Genomic DNA, 17,166 nt, shown 5'->3' with positions numbered 1-17,166 from the left:
GGAGCGGGTATCCCTCTGAAGGCATTGTGGCCCATGGAGAAGGCTATGCTGGAACAGGTGCTCCTCAAAGTGACTGTGGCTGTGGATAAGCCTATGCCTCAGCAGGTATACCCCTGAAGAGACTGTGGCTCATAGATGCTTTACCTACTAAACTGTCTTTATCTCAACCCACAAGTTTTCTCACTTTTACTCTCCGAATTCTCTCCTCCATCCCACTGGGGGGAGTGAGTGGGCGACTGTGTGGTGCTTAGTTGCCGGCTGGGCTTAAACCATGACAGCAGTGTATTTGAAGCCCAGCATTTTGAAAGTCAGATGAGCAAGCCAATTGATGTAAAAGATCAGAGCAGCAGAAGATTCATCATCTCTCTGGCTTCTATTGACATGACATAGTTAATTCGGTGGAGCACTGAATTGCAATTCTGCACTCTGTATCAGCCCCTGTTTCAAATCTGAAGTATTTGCAAGGTTTGCAGTGGAAAGCCAAGGCAATTCTTGAGGTATTGAAATAGCAAGATGTATCCATGGAAACCCAGAAATCTGCTTTACCTGGGCACAGCTGGGGCCTGTTGCTTGGGAGAACCTGGGTTGGGATCCTGCAGGTTAGGGATGGGCCTGTGCTCCCACCAACTGCGAGGGGAGGCAAGCGTGGTCAGCACCGCTCAGTGTTCACAGAATCGCACTGTTGCCAAGCGCAAGAGCGCAATAGGAAGCTGCCGCTGAACAGGCAGGAAAAATGCTTTTATAACTGCGGTGAAATTCCAGCATAAGGTTGACAGTTCATTTGTGCATGGGTAGGTCTCTCGTGCTGATTCATTTTCATTATGTAACGAGGCTGAAAGCCCGTTTCCATTCACATCCTCTCCAAAATAGCTGAGCTGTGCGTGTATGGACAGCTGGCGTATTCTTGAATGGCCTAGAATAAAATGCCTTTTATCTGCCTAACTGTCCATGGAGGTTACAAATACTTTTTTGGCTAACAGCACACATGAGTTTATAGATAAAGGGATGCAGAAAGGGTAAGTAAGTAATAACCAGCATTATGGCAGAAACAACGGGAAGCCCACACTGTTCCTCACTGTAATCAGAAGTGAACCTGCAAAGAACTGGAAAAGCATCAGAGAAGCCTTAATGGTGCATGCCTTATCTCTCAAAGCTTCACTCATGGCATCGGAAATTCATTCAGGGCTTGTACAAGGCCCAGGCAGTGCCTTGGTCCCCCGAGCCTTGTGAGGGGTCTGTCATGGGGTGGGTGTCCCGCACACTGCGTGTTATTAGGCCTTGCCACAAACACCTCTTTGATCTTCTGCTGTAGGGTGGTCCTTGGCATGGTCTGGGACTGAGCCGATGCAGATCTACCCACATTCATCGGAGCGCGGCAGCTTCAGAGTTTGCAAAGACCTCAAGGAGAGTTTATGACAGGATCTCATTCTTCAGAAAGTTTTTGTTAAGTTATGCTCTTGCTTAGCCCCCACAGGCCAGGGGCTGATGACAGCCCTACTTCTTGTCCACTCCACCCTGACAGCAAGGAGGCAGCTCTTCTTCAAACAATCACTTCTTTCAGTCCAGCACTCCCAAGGGGGACAATGGGGGTCACCGTTTTTACTACACCTGTCACCAGATGAGCTCAGTGTCTTCTTATATATTTCTCTCCCCAGTTGGACATGCCTTGCCAGAAGAGGAGTAAGGACTGTGTCCAGCTCAGTTAGCTCATGGAAGACCCAGCACGCTCCCCATGGAAGGACTGGGTAAGATGATCTCATGAAGATCTGCCTGGGATGCTATAATTAATTCTGACTGCATCAGTCTGCAGTTTGTCCATCTATCAGAGGTGCGTATGCAATGCTATGCAGCACACTTGTGCTGGCAAATTCTGTCTGGACTTTGTTTTTCAAACAGCCTCTGAAGACAACACAGTCTTTTATGTGAGTTAGGACATATTTCAATTTAGGTCTACAACATGAGATCTGAGAGGTATTTCAGATGAACAATTTCAAAGGTTTTCAGCAAATGAAATGATTTATTTATTATTATTTCTTCTCAAAGTATTAGAAATACTATTAAAATACAAAAAAGGCTTTCAGCAAATGCAATGATTTATTTATTATTATACCATCTCAAATTATTAGAAATACTATTAAAATACAAGAGCAGAAAGTAATACAAATGAATTGGAAAAATATTGCTAACTATAGGTAAGTATTTTGGGATTCATTTTGATCAAATGCAGTGTTCATGATACAGCCATAATCTTGATCATGTACTCTGTCATCCGGTTCATCCCTGGACCATTTAAAAGAAGAATCCCTTGAATTTGGAGCTGTATCCATCTTTTTCTTCCTTCTGTACAATGGAAAAAAAAAAAAAGAACAACCATTTTTAATTTCTATTCTTAGCTGTAGAAAGAGGTCAAATAATGGTGTGAGCATGAATGAAGTCAGATTTTGGTCCTGCAGGTATGTGATTAATGGGAGTTTTGAGGTTTACAGGTGCTAAAAGGGGTGTATGTGTCTTGACTCGGCTGAACATAGCAAAGCTGGGAAAAGCCTTACCTGTAAAGGTACACTGCAGAGGAGATGAGAATGACGATAACAACTACACCTGCCACAACTCCAATGACGATGGCGATTGTATGGTCCACAGGATCAAATATGGGAGAGTCTTCAAATGAAGAAGAAACAAGAGCCCTGTTAGTGGAAGCTAACCATACTGTGAACAGAAACTTTTTCTCAACCCTTGCCTGTCGTCTTGGTTTATACTGCGTTCTCTGATGAATGTGGCTTTCTGGAGTGGTGTCCGACCCAGGTCCTGTATGCTCTACAGAGCCCTGCTGTCATGCCTTCTAGCACCTCTCTACTGGGGGATCTGATTCCTTCTTTCTGCTTGGATGACCACAGGCTCTCACCCACTGGGCTACTAATTTACAGCATGGAAATGAAGAGTAAGCTCAGTCTTCTCCATAATGACACCCATTTTTGAAAGTGGTGTGTGTAATGCAGACACTGAAATCCAAAATAGTTTTATTACCAATCTTTTCAGTCTCACAGCTTGGTCCTGTGTACAGTTCTGAACATTCACAGTAGAAGGGGAAAGCAGAGCTGTTGGTAGTTTCAGAGCAAACTCCATCATTCTTACAAGGATCTGGCATACATGGTCCACCTAGCAAAAAGGAAGGAGAAACACTTCAGACTCTCAGATAATCCACCCCTGAGAAAACTGTTCTTGCTTAGATTACACTGACTCCTAATGCTGGACATCCCCTGTATTTTAAGGCACATTACTTGTACTTGACAACAGGAATAAGGGAAAGAAACACTGTTGCTATAATGAAACATCAGAGCAAGATCCCTTCTGTACACACTGTTGCAACTATCCCCAACCCAGTGATGTCCTATAAGCAGCAAGTCAAGACTTCTTAGCATCAAAGACAAGGTGATGATGGTTGACTCACTCCTGTAGCATCCACGACTGTAGCTGGAAATGCCACAGATTTCATCAGATCCACACGCTATGTTACAGCAGGAGACAGTGGAGCTGTCTGTGCACTGGCATCTCTGAGAGCAGTCATCGGTGGTGAATATTTCTCCAATCTGGAAGACAGCAGTTAAATGTTAAAAAATGTCAAAATTAGCCAGAAAAATACATGAATGGAGCACTGGGGCCCCAAGCTATTCTCTCTGATGCCTTTGTGATGAATGGCAACAGTGCAGTTTTGGGTTTTTTTTAGTAGTTTGTACAAAAAAGAAAGCAAGCGGCTTATTAATCCAGCTCTTTGAAACTCAAGGATGGCCCAAGAAAGCAGGAAAAAGAAGAGTTTGGGGTATGAGATCCTAGCCCCAGGTGGGGTATGTCTGCAACCAACAGTGTCCAACTGTTGCTGGAGGTAAGAGAGAGTGGCAGATGCATCACATCATGCCTCCAAGGCAATGTGGAAATGCTATGTGCCATTTTTCTGGCAAGTGCCACCTGTTTATAGTAAGTAAGTGTCTCCCTCCTCCCATAAAACAATCTTTCCTGGTTTAGGCCTTTCCTGTACCAAATCTCTAGTGTTAAAACAGAAAGCTATGAAATTATGAAGCTGTTTTTTCCTGAAGCGATAATGGAGGATTCTCTGTGTTCCTCAGAATCCAGCCTTGCTTGGGGCTCTCTTCATGTCATAGGCAACTCTACAGACTCTCAACCTTCCTATACCACCCTTCACTGAGAGGAGAGGGACCACAGTGACTGACAGAATTTCTCTGCAACTGGTGTATTGTAAACTTTAGAGCCTATGAGGCTGTTATTTAGCATAATAAAGGTGGAGAATTTACATGGAGGTCAGAGTGTAATCATACTTTCTTCAAATGCCTGCCTTGAGTATTCTGGCAGGCAGAGGCAGACCAAGTGATCTACTCTCTCTTCCCTTCCTCCAGAGACCAGAATTTTATTAAACAATTACTCTTTGTTTCTAATGTGAAATTACATGCTGAGGAGAATGAGGAGATTGTCAAAATAATTAGCAGAAGAAAATATTGTTTGGTGCTGCGGGAGCTGTCTGACCCACAGAGAGACTGTACCTCATAATATCTGTCAAGGTATGTGCAGCCACATTGTTTGTAAGGTACGCAGTCAAGACCACTAAGAACATAGCCAGGGAGACATTCACAGCCTTCAACACAAGGTAATTCACACTCAGAGGGGCTGGTCAAATCGCTGCAGGACGCCGGGCATGCAGACATGCATGAGCTGTAGTTGCTGTTGGCAGGACATGAAATAGCTGTAAAAATAAGGAGAGTACAGTTACAGTGGGTTGCTGTGCGTTACTTACTTACACAATGCCCTTTGAGATCCAGAGGATGTTACCATTTTGTAGGAGGCAATACGATGAACACACATACACAGAGATGTGCATACAAATATAATAGTACTGAGGTTGTAAGTAAAGCACTCCAAAGTCAGGAAATGCATTGTCAAAGCTCTTTGAATGCTGTGCCCTCATTCCTGGTGTTCACTGATCTCAGATAACTTCTCACACATTCAAGGTAGCTATCCCTGCAAGTACCAGAGCTGTTTCACAACTCTGGGAACTGTATCACCAGGAATACAAAGTCATCTAACCATGGGTGATGTAGGGGAAGTATGGTTTGATGAATCTCCCAACTTGGAAAAAAAAAATTAGGACAAAAAGGTTTGATGTTATTATAAGTTTTATTTCAGCATTTTTTAGTCTGAAAGATTTGGAGTTTTCAGTTGAATCTTGTATCTTGAAATTTCACAGGTAAAAAAGAGAATTAGTATATTTTGTAGATTTAAAAAGAGATTGAAATGAAATGTTTTTCCTTCAGGTTTGTGGCTTGTGATGGTTTCAAAAATTTTAACTTTTTTGCCCAGTGGGAATGGGGACTTTTTTTTTCTCTCACAAAACTTCTGATGACAGAGGAGCTCTGCTTTCCTAAGTAGCTTTCTAAGCTGGGGTCTAAATGCCAAAGTCAGCATAGGACACAGAAGAGAGGCCACAAGAGCAAGTGTTCATGCTAAACTGTGAACTGTGATTGAAGCATGAATCAACATGCTTTTGCTCCCTGAGAAGCTTTGATATACGGTGCGTCTAGGAAAAGCCTCAAATCTCAGATTTTGAGAGCCCTTTAGGCAGAAACCATACTTTCTGGTTCTTCCTGTGCTTACCACAAACTGTCTGTTGCCTCCAGCCTTCCATACGGACTCCTTGCTCCTGACAAGCCAACACGTATTCTTGCAGACTGCGACATAGGGTAGCATCCTCATCTCCTTCCACACACATATCAAACAGGCAGCTCCTATGTGCAAGATGAGAAAGCGTTCATCCCCAATTCCTTTGTTATTGTTTATTTTCAGCTGTTTTTCTGCCTAACTCTGGGTTAGTTCTGTTTTCCTGTGTCTGGCTGACAGGAAAACAGAGGAATAAAAAAACCCCAGCCACATGATTGGGAAGATCAGGTCATTTGTTATGCAGCTGCTGCTAACATATGAGGTATTCATATATGAACAAGCAATAAACAGGTACCTGACCGCTTGTCACAGTAAGTTATGCTTTGCTGTCTGCTTCTGTTTTGGGCTAGCATGGCTGCATCTTGGTTATAGAGCACTTTTTAATGCTTCTAAGTCTTATAGCTGGACTACGCACTTCTTTCAATACATGGGAGCCCTCCCCATGTCCATATGCCTTGAATATTGAACACAGAATTCTGTTTGTTTGCCAGTGCTATCTTCTCAGCTTTGCTCATCGTCTGGATATCCGTGGTCTGATTTTCAGAGGCATTGAGATCCAAGATGAATGGGATCTGCAAGTATGCAGCACCTCAGAAAAATCAGGCAACCACTACAAAGGCAGAACAGGCTGCCCAACCAAATTCTAGAGTGCAGAGAAAAGTAGGCTTATGTTAAGAATCAGGATATATACATTGAAGCCAGTGGTTCAGTTTATCTCGCTTAAGATACCTTCACATTCTTCTCACAGCTAAGAGGACTGGGGTGGGCGTTATCTACCTTTAAACATTAGATACAACTATGTAACTAAAGAAAACTGGCAGCTACCTGGCAATTTTGTGACTGATGACAGATGAATGATGAATGTCGGGACGAATCAACAGGTTTCATACAGCTCAAAATTAGGTGTGTAGGAATTGTATATGTAGGAGGCCAGAGCAGCCTTGAAACACAGCAGAAGGAACTTTCTTGAAGATACCAGGTTAGTTACTCTTCACTAATCTGTTTTTTGCACTTCTCCATAAAAGATTCAAGAAGTGTCACTGACAGCTTTAGCCTTTATGACTATAGCATGAAGGCTAGATTTTATGAAGCTAGAATTGCTAAAAGGAAACTAATAGAGCCAGGTACTAAATTCTCACTGAATGTGGATGAGAACTGTAAGCACACTGGAAATCCCAGCCTACAGGTAAAATGCTTAACACTACTGCTTTATTTGTGTAGGGAAAGAGGAAAGCTACTTTCTAGAGCTAACAGAAAAGTGAAACTCTAGATGGAAAGACAGATCATCACCATTATTTAAAAATAATTAAGAGGATTTAAGTATATCAATACTGGAATCACTGGGCCCAGTTTTCCAAAGACACTTACTATCCTCATTTCCTATTAATACCCTGGAGACTGAAGATGCAAATTTCTTGTCAGAAACTAGCACCAAAATGATTTAGCAAATGGGGAGAATAACTGTCTGTAGTAGACACTTACGTGAAATAGAAATTTGGTGAGACCGTAGAATGACACTTTACGAAAGGACCATTTGAGTCAGTCAGGATTTGACATCTTGAAGTTCTGTTTTCTTTATTCAGCTGTTTTTCATTGCAGCCTTGGAAGAGCCCTGGATCTGGTTCCTCCTCAGACTCAGCTTTTGAGATGACATCTCGTCTGTAATTGAAGTAATTATGAAACCATCAATTCTCTGTACATCCAGCATTCATGGTACTACTCTCTAAGTAACACCACAAGAGTACTTCTGCCTTGTGGTGCAAGTATAAGCTTATTTCTCTCTCATGATTTATCCTGAATTGGAAGGAGATAGACAAAGCAAATCAAAGATGTCCTAGAACACTTCCTATCATCTCAGAGATTTATGGGTATTTAGATCAAAAGGGATGCTGTAATTATCTCTTTGGAAATTCTGCATGATACAGGCTTCATCCAATGCCTTCTTCATCCAATCTATTCAATAAAACTTGAACGTTAGGCAGAATGATGCAGCTGGAATAGGCCACTACTTTTTGGACCTATGTTCACTTTCACTGAACAACTGGCTGCATGCCTGAGGTGCCAGAATTCTCCTGTAGGCATAGCCTCCAGAGCCTCTTTATGCTCAACACTAGCCTACATACTGCTTTCTGCTATTCTGGCAGAAAAGTTTTTGCAGCCAAATTATATCCTGGCAGCTAATACAATTCCATTTACTTGCTGAAAGAGTTCTGTATTAGTGCCTAAGCAACCTCCAAAGGTCTTTCAAAGCAAATTGAGAAGGAAGGAAGGAAACTTCTTTCCCTACCTGTTTCAATGTTCTGTATGGACTAATTAGCACAGAATTTGCCTGACCACAAATCTCATGCTCATTTATACTCAAAAGAATGTCCTTACTTTTTGTGTACTGGCAGAAAACACTAGATAGCCATGAAAGTAAGGAAATCAGACTCTTCAAGAACCTCTTTTGGGAGGAATTGTGAATTCATCTTGATGGATTTCAAAGCTACCTTCCTTCTGTTCCAGAGGGAGGGATGACACTGAACCAGGATTTGCCCTCCCTCAGGCCCATCCAGCACAACATGATGTATTTATCTTTGCCAGGAACCATAAGCTTGGCAAAGATCTTATTCATCCCTGTGCCCTAGCAGTTGTAATGGCTGTGACTCCAAAGAGGGCTACTGGAGTAATGCAGTGATAGTTCAAGCTTCTTTTGGCTAGACAGAAGGGCACTGATAGTTCACCTTAGTGATGAGCAGGAAAAGTCCCTACACACAGACCAAGGGAAGAAGAAAGACCAGAAATAAGACAGTATAGTAATTCCTGGATATTAACTATGGCTTAATTCAGTCACTTCCAGTGGCTGTGCTTGCCATGGATATTAAATAGAAAATTAAGTACCTGAGACGAGAGGTTTTTCTTTTCAGAGGAACTTTCCAGCTGTCACCAAATACATCCACGTTCTTCACCCAAACACCATCTGGCTTTGTGAAGTCATTTCTATGTCTCCCATCAAAGTCACCACACAAGCCTTCCACTCTGTTTCTGTAGGTGTTGGCCAGCTTTATATCTAGGGAAGTTCAGAAGAAAAAAAAAAAAACATTACACAGAAATCTTTGCTTCTGAGTGTATGGAAGAGGTGGAAAGCAGTGTGTAGTACCACATTTCATAATTCAGGTCGGAGCTCGTAATGTGACATGGGCCACATACGTAGGATATGAACACAGCCCTGAACATACGTGATCATACATGTATTCACAGGACTGTTTCTGTGCTCTGCAACATGGATCATGAAAAAAAGTCTTTTCTTGCAGCCAATAAGGTATTATATAACATGACATCACCACCTGAGCGTTCTTAGTGCATACTGCTTACTGCTTTGCAACAAACTGAATGCACCACCCACTTTTTGCCATTCACTTACAATCTACTTGCTCGTTGAGAAACAGAATTCCTATAAAACAGACCTTTGCTTTCTGCAGTTGGAATTTTAGGGTTTGGAATGATGGTTGTATGTATAAATGGCCTGGCACTTTCACCACACACTCAGAAATAACATGGCTATATTCTGTTGTAAATCAGGAGTAACTCTGCTTTGAACAGAAGAGGTAACGTGTGTTCAACTTACATGAGTGAGTTGCATATATGTGATATGAGTCCTGCTGAGAAACACTAAAGAATGAGATTTACCTGGAACAGGCTTGAGAGGAAGATGTAAAAGGATGCATTCACAGCTGTATAGCTTGAGGCCCTCAGTCCTATGACTGGATTAAGCTGGCAAAGGGGCAGATCCAGACTTCACCTCATCATTCTTATTTGCTTTCGTTTTTATCACTCAGGCCTTACTTAACATGAAAAAAGTAGAACAGTCTGAGTCTACACCTCATTTCTCCTAAGTTCAGGTGGATCCAGATAAAGAAATGCTAGTTTTATGGTTTTTCTGGTTCCTGGGAAACTTTTTTGTTTTAATTTTCTGGAAGTTCATATTACAAAGGGCCATAGGCTCAAAGGGTGAAGGTTTCTAATTTTGCCTGGGTTTAGACCTCCTTTGCAATAAGAATATTTTTTGAGACAGTGCATAAGTATTCCTGTACATTGTTTTAGTATCACTTACCTGCATTTTGATTGCCATCAAAGCTCAGGTATAAGCCAAAATCTGTCTTCAGGTAAATTCTTGTTATACTCTCATGTATATGAATACCTTCATGAGGATGAGCAGGGGGTCTCACCCTCACACCATCCAACTAACAGGGAAAGAATAAGTTAAAATTCATAATATATAGGCCAAATTCAAATCTGCTTTCAGTACAGGTCAATGCCACAAATGAACACTCCCCCTCTCTGGTTTTATGATAAATATCTCAGATAATTTAACAAGGTAAAAAACTCAGTATTCAATTTTTTAAAGTTAACAAAATCATGTATTGAGGAAAGTGATCTGGACACAGTATTTTCATATCATCGTAAGAGATTTCTATTATTGAGCTAAAAATGTATATATGAGCTATATATACTGTTATGCACTAATAAAGGGGATGGAAATAAAATTTTCCTAGCATAATTCACACTTTTCCTTACCACTGACAAAAATTTGTATGGCTTTATTGTAAGTCTTGGGATATTTGGTATTTTATTCCTAAATCTCTATTTATTAATTTATTTGTTTGAAGTAGAATTATATTGGTCATAGCTATAGAGAAAAAAGACTCCACACAACTGAAAGTCACATTTGTGGTTGCCCCAATAGCACTGCTGTAATAATACAGTTAACTTTAATACTTAAATTCTTCAAAACAGACATTTATTACTGAAAGGTGTTTTACTCCAAGGGAGGGCCTTTCTCTGTGCTCTGCAGTCAGAAAAAGACTTACCACAAGCTGCTTGTTTTGCCTGAATCGCACTGTGTGATTGTAAACATTGATGATAATCTCTTTCAGGTAAGTAATATGCCGACTTCGATGAAAAGGATAGTTCGTGCCTTCAATGCTGAATGGCGTCAGAGTATCAGGTAGGTCAGGGATGGTCTGAGCCAGAATATATGTGTATTTCCCTTGAAAGTGGTGCACCAGACCGTCAAAGGTGATGTAGTGTGGGTCACCCATGACCTGGCATTTCCCAAAACCTAAAGGGGAAGAGCTTCATTACTCTCGATTCTGAATGTGCATGTGCCAGATCCCATGCATGGATCAGTTTAAAATAAGTTACATAAAAATAATTGCTGCTAGCATGCAGGTCTTCTAAAGTAGAGATGGGTGCTCAGGCATCACCCTAGTGAATGGACACTCAAATGGAGAGACGACCAGAGAAACTCATTCCTCTGCTGAGAACCAGTGTGAGCCAGCTGAACTGAAGCAGAACATTAGGGTTTATAGGCTTTATAGAGACTAAGTTATGCACATTGGTCCTCTGCAGAGGAATGACTCTGCCACAGAGCATGTCTTGCAGTGGGCTCTTAGAGATGTCGGTTTCATAATCCTCAGCAATGTGTTGCTACAAAATTATTGGAACATGAAAAGCAATGTCTAACTATGGCTGGCTCACTGCTGTTACACTGATTTCTTCTGAGGTTACTAAATTGATCATTGGGTTCAACAGACCTAAAAATCAGATGCAGCGACTATTGTCTAAGTATTCTCCTTGACCATTGAGCGCAGAGCAAACCGTTATCCCAGAAGCAAGTCTCTCCTTAAGACTGCTGGGGTGCCTCTGCTGTGGTATTTTACCAAAACGGAGCAGGGGGAAGCTGGATTTGCATTATGCTTTTGTACTGATCATCAATACAGTAGGAACTATGCCTTACTGTTCTTCAAAATTGAAGTGTAGAGTCACTAGGCAGCAAGCTGTCTCCTAAATAATCCAATTTACCTAGAGAATATGGGATTAACTTTGCTTAGCCAAAGCAGCTATTGAATGAAAACCCACCAAAGTTCTCTGACTGGCCTATTACGTATCTGTTCAGATCTTCTCTGTCCTGTTTTGCCTTTATTTTTTTCTGTTCTCAAATCAACATGCAATGGAAAAAACAAGATCATTGCCAAAGGATTCACAGGCATATCTGAGTTTTGGGTTTGGTAGATGCAGCACAAATCTCTTTTCTTTTTTTTTTTTTTTTTAATTAAACTAGTCAGACCAAACCGTCAAATTTCTAGATGTAAGTAAATTTTCAAACTCTTGTTCCACTTCCCTCTACAAATTCTCTGTCTTGTACTGGAACTTTCTATTCTGAGAACTGAGGCTTTTTTGTGTTCAATAATGTGTCATCAACAGCACTGTCAGAGCTGCCTTTTTTCCCTGTGGAAAAGACTGGAAGTGCCATGGAAGAAAGAATGGACACCCACATCCTTCCTCCTTCTCCAGCCCTCATGGAACACCAAGTGAAGAGCTGCCTGCACGTACCTGTTGGATTGCACTTGTGTTTTCCATTTTTGATTACGCAGGTTTCTTTAGAATCACAGCTATAGCTCTTACATTTGATGACACCGTTCTTCTGACACTGGCATCTTTTGGTGCAGTGTGGAGTTATCCAAGTCTCCCCAGCCTGGACACAAGTTGTGTTAATAATATGTTATCAAGGTGCTCAGCTTTGCAATGCAATAGAAGTTCAATAGCAAAGGGTGTGGGGGCTGGCTAGGTGCAACCTGTCCAGCTAGTGATTCCACAACTGCTCAGTCCAGGTGTATTCTCACCAAAAGCCTGGGAGGGAGGATCCCAGTCCATTCATATTATTGTCTTCGACATGAGAATTTGAACACAAAACAGGACTAGGACAGACTGCCTGAATAACTCTGATCAATTGACTAGTTTTGAATATGCCTCAATTTTGGCCTCAGGTGCAAAGTACCAAGCTCCTGCATCTCCTAATACCTGAGCCTGCAGCTTTTACTAATGAGATAATAGGTATTTAAGAGGTAGAGCTTGAAGATTTCTCTCTCTCTCACTCAGATGGACAGGAGACTAACTTTCTACAAGTTTTGCAGCCAGAGGTTTGCTCCACAGACACACTACTTACACTGTAGTAATTGTTGTCATCATCCCTGCAGCCACACTTGCTCAGAGGTACACAGTTGCCATTACTGAGCACATAATTATTATCACACTCACAGCCCTCTGTGCACTCATCTGTCTTCTCGCAAAGGGAAGAGGCAAAAATGTCATTGCATGTTGATGGGCAGGTGGAGACACAGTCCGTGTAATGGCTGTGGGGTGGACAGGGCAATGCTGTGTGGGTGAAGAGAATAGAATCAGCATTATTAAAGACATTTAGAAAGTGCACTGCAAACACATGTGCCTGCCTGAAAGCTACAACTTGGCCTATAAAATGGTAGTATAGAATTGCCTTTTAATAGCTGATTTTGATCATCAACCAGCTTTGATTTTCTATATTTTATTTAAAAAAACAACAAAACCAAAACAGAGAACCCTCTCTGGAGCTGCTGATTCAGTTCTGTTACAGGTATGCCTGAACTGGTGGCACCTGGCACTAGATCATTCATATTCAGTATTCCAGTTCAGCTGCAAATGCCTCTTTTGGCTCCTAAAGCCATTCTAACTCCACATTACTATCCATAACTTGTCTAGTCCTGAGTTATCACTGGGTTTAGCTCAACCTGAACACAGTTCAGTGCAACAATGGAGCCATAAAATCATAATAATAGAATTGCATTTTGTGAAAATTTGGGTTTAATTTTCTTTTACATAACTTGTTCACCCAATACTGCTAATCTGTTTTCATGCTATCAGCCATCCAAGTTTCAGTTTTTTCACTTGCTTGTGCACTTACGACAGAATGTGCTATTCCTCCACTCAATGGTGATTCCATGATTCCTGCAGGTGTCCACATAGACTTGAACTATGTCGCACAGAGCAGACTTCATGCCATCATACTGGCACATGTCATAGATGCAGATCTGTATGAAGTCTTCAGGCTTGACTAGATTATGACATGCTTTGAATTTGTCTGATTTTAGGACGTTGCACTGGCTTTCAATGACTGGTTTATTCTCAGCAGTGCAAGGAGGAACATCATCTTCTCTTAAGTCTGATAAACAACTGTATGAAAGCACAGACACAGCTGCATTTAAGTTTCAAAGGCATGTATAAGACAGAGACTGAAACTGTAAAGTTTGTTTCTATTGAAAGGTATTAAACAAAGAACACTAAAGACTACAGTCTTCTTTCTGTCTATGAGTGAAAGACTAGAGAGAGGTAGACTTGCCTGGCAATCACCATGCTGTGTCTGACCCTCGTTACTCTCACTGAACTTGACCCTGAATAGAGGTTTGACTGTTCATCTTGGCCTTGGACCTGTCTCATCACTGCAAACTTGTGTGGTGATCTGGACTCTTGGCTTCCCCTGGCTTCCACCCCTGGGCCTGCCCTGCTTGCCTTGCTTGGGCAGTGCGGGATGGGCCCTGGCTGGTGAGGCCACTGTTCTCTTGGCTGCGTTATCACACTTGGCTCCCTGTCCCTTAGGGAGAAGCTGGCCCTCACTGTTCCCCAACACCATCATCCTGCTCTAGGCGTTTTCAGTGTAAAATAAACAGAGGCTATGTCCACACTGTGGACTACCCCAAAGTCTAATTCCCCAAGTGTGTATGTAGGTCAAAAGAATGGCTGTGGTTCCCCTCTGGCCTGTGCAGTAGTTTCCTGTGGTGATGGCTTTTTTTTGAGCTTCAAATTCAAGAAAAGTCTCATATACACTACTTATATTTTACAAAGTAGCAAACAGTCAAAACAATTGAAAGGAGACTGTTTCCTGAAGGAAGATGGAAGGTATGAAAAGAAGTTACATTTACCCTTCATCACTGTCTTCCTCCACTTTCCAGCTATTTCCAAACTGTGGGACATTGACGAGTGTACCATTGGGCAAGGACAGATCATCTTCACGATTATCATTGAAGTTACCACACATGCCATGTACCTGCAAATGAACAATAACCATATTCTAAGCACAATCTGTTCTACATCAGCTTCCCCAATAATTGCTTATTCATTGCCTATGAAATGATGTGACCAAATCACCACCACCAACCAATCTTGTACCAGACATTTCAGACATACTCGCTAGTGTCTGACTATTTCACCCATGGAGAAATAAAACAGAAACTGCAGTAAATCTGTGGTTCCCTTAGGCTTCAAGGCATTTAATTCTATAAGCTGGATGTATTCCCCTAGCCAGCTCATTTTCTCTGACTACCCCCTTGGAACTCAAGGAAATTGTTGTGAAGAGAAAAAAACAGAAAGGAAAAAAATGATATGTATTACAATACAGAAGATTACAAAAGAAAGATGCAATAGCAAAACACAAGAATAAAAGAAATTAAAAGTAAATGCACAAAGCAGTGGTTTTGAAACAGTGCCAAATGTTTACATGCTAAATCTTACCTTTGAGAAATAAGACTGTGGGAGGGTGATTTCCAGATGGTGATTGCCATCATATTTCACTATCACACCAAAGTCAGTTTCCACTACTATAAATCTGCCAACTTTTCCAATGGACACGCCTCGCAACCGGTTCTCCACTGGAGTGTAGACTCTCTCGTTGTTCAACTGGAGAGACATATCATTTATCAGTATGGACATTCTTCTGTGAAAGCTTTTCTGCTTACAATCTATATTCCTTGCAGTGCTGAAGATTTCTCTATGACAGTTTTAGCTCCTTTACACTTCCACCATTGTATATTCCAACTATGGGTTGCAGGAATCGGCCTTTTAGCTGAGGAGAGCTGGGCAGAACTCGTAGCGTGTGCCTTTAACAGGAAGCTGGAAAGATCCCTGGTAGTGAGCAAGCTCTTACCCACCCATAGGGTGGATTCCCTGCCTCTGGTACTGCCACAGATCCCCTTGCTGTTCTAAACCAATACAGTATGACTTGCTTTTCCTCTGCTCTTGTTAGCTAGCTATGGCTGATCGGGTTTACAACAGCTATTGAAGTGGGGAGCCCCATTCTTTAGTTCAGGCAACAATTCTCTGATCTGGAGGCTCTGGGCTCCATCTCCAAAATAGGGCCAATAGAACAGTAAACCCAAACCAAGAAGCCTTGGAACTAGTAAGAAATGATATTTCCCCATGATATCCAGTTAATGGAGGTGCCCACAAGTATTAATTAAGCATATGCATACATATTCATTAAGAAACATGAAGATCCTTTTTCCTACAGCTACTGTAGTGAGCTAATTTTAAGATGCTTCTTGCCAAAATAAAGAGCACCACCACCTACCAGGATTCCTTGGCTTTTCTGAAGGGTGATTCGTACACCATACACATCTATGTAGACTTCTTTCAGGTATGTAGCCCCTCTTAGTCCTCTGTCTTCATTCTTGCCAAGGATGGTTATGGGAATGACACTGTTCTTGTTGACAACCTCAACCAAGGTGTAGGTGCAGGTACCCACAAAAGTGTACATCATTCCATCAAAAGTGAAATAATGGGGATCTCCTGCCACTTGACACGTTGCTTGGCCTGAAGGTGAAAAAATGATCTAAGAACTTTGGACTGGATTTCACCGTGGACACAGCTGACCAAAGATGTTTGCATTAATGCAGCAACCTAATCCTGATCATTATTATGTGGGCAAAACTTCACAAAGATATCTCAGGTTTGTGCCAATGGCATTTATTTGGAAGTAAGAAATTTCCAGAAAGTGTCTCCTAAATTTAATTTGCAAATTTTGTACAAACTGGCAAGTTGGCAGCAAATGAACCTCTTTATACATTTCTATATGCTGTTGTAGCTATGATTTGTGGTAGTTGAGAGTAATACAGAGCTTTTCTACTTAGGTATGTGAAAATACATAATTATATGTATACATATACATGTAAACATAAAAGTAAATAAATTTGCATCTATATACATAGATACTTAATGCACTTGCCATCACCCAGACTTTCAGAAATGCAGTTCTCAATTATTCCCATATTTAGAGCTTGCAGAACTGGTGATGTGGGACTTGAATTTGTATTATCAAGACAAAAGGAACCCAAGTGACTTTGCAAGCTTTTGGGCAGCATCAGTTTTTGCTGATATCCACTATAACAGAGGAAGGGGATCTGTGCTTGCAAGACAGATCATCATGTCTTTTCATCTCTTAGCACTGGTAGCAGTCAGTTGGGACTTCTCTGCCATCACATATGAAAAGATATTTATAATAAAGCTAGAAGGAGAAGAAGGATCTAATTATGGAATTGACATTGAGAACCATTTTCAGGCAGGACTTACCATTGGAATGACAGCCCAGCACACCATCCTGAATACTGCATTCCTCTCGGACTCCACACTCCCAGGATGTGCATACAATGGTGTTGTTAGCCTTGCAGGTGCAGCGTTCAGTGCAGGGATAACTGGTGAACCAGCTTTCATCCAGCTGAGCGGAAAAAAGAGTGTACAAGTATATACTATAAGATAAATTGGAAGGTAATACCGTAAGGGACGATCAAATTATTTGAAAATGCATGATAGATGATC

General features: G+C 41.5%; 1 protein-coding gene across 1 annotated transcript; it reads right to left on the bottom strand.

Annotated features, from left to right (window-relative positions):
* Window positions 1–2,085: 2,085 nt before the first annotated feature.
* LOC148050833 (zonadhesin-like) lies at window positions 2,086–17,045 on the bottom strand. The gene is made up of 17 exons (XM_087740968.1): window positions 16,921–17,045; window positions 15,923–16,164; window positions 15,088–15,252; window positions 14,499–14,623; window positions 13,484–13,752; window positions 12,713–12,921; window positions 12,100–12,241; window positions 10,575–10,825; window positions 9,818–9,947; window positions 8,605–8,773; window positions 7,207–7,383; window positions 5,662–5,792; window positions 4,554–4,753; window positions 3,449–3,587; window positions 3,025–3,156; window positions 2,550–2,658; window positions 2,086–2,340 (listed from the first exon to the last, which is right to left on the bottom strand). The coding sequence occupies exons 2-17, from the start codon at window positions 16,109–16,111 to the stop codon at window positions 2,187–2,189; spliced, it is 2,691 nt and encodes an 896-aa protein (XP_087597094.1). The 5' UTR covers window positions 16,112–16,164; window positions 16,921–17,045; the 3' UTR covers window positions 2,086–2,186.
* Window positions 17,046–17,166: the final 121 nt, after the last annotated feature.

This window comes from Nipponia nippon, unplaced genomic scaffold, assembly GCF_047370975.1.
Source record: "Nipponia nippon isolate SJK-2023a ecotype South Korea unplaced genomic scaffold, ASM4737097v1 scaffold_7, whole genome shotgun sequence".
Lineage (NCBI taxonomy): Eukaryota > Metazoa > Chordata > Aves > Pelecaniformes > Threskiornithidae > Nipponia > Nipponia nippon.
This window is presented reverse-complemented; position numbering and strand designations above follow the sequence as displayed.

What these genes read in the sequence shown, in the direction of transcription:
- LOC148050833 (XM_087740968.1), bottom strand. Translation starts at nt 16,111, where the DNA reads ATGATGTACACTTTTGTGGGTACCTGCACCTACACCTTGGTTGAGGTT. An exon ending in CACAGTCTTATTTCTCAAAG is followed by an intron (nt 14,624 to 15,087) that starts GTAAGATTTAGC and finishes GTTCATTTGCAG; the next exon opens with GTACATGGCATGTGTGGTAA. An exon ending in ACACAAGTGCAATCCAACAG is followed by an intron (nt 10,826 to 12,099) that starts GTACGTGCAGGC and finishes CTTCCCCTTTAG; the next exon opens with GTTTTGGGAAATGCCAGGTC.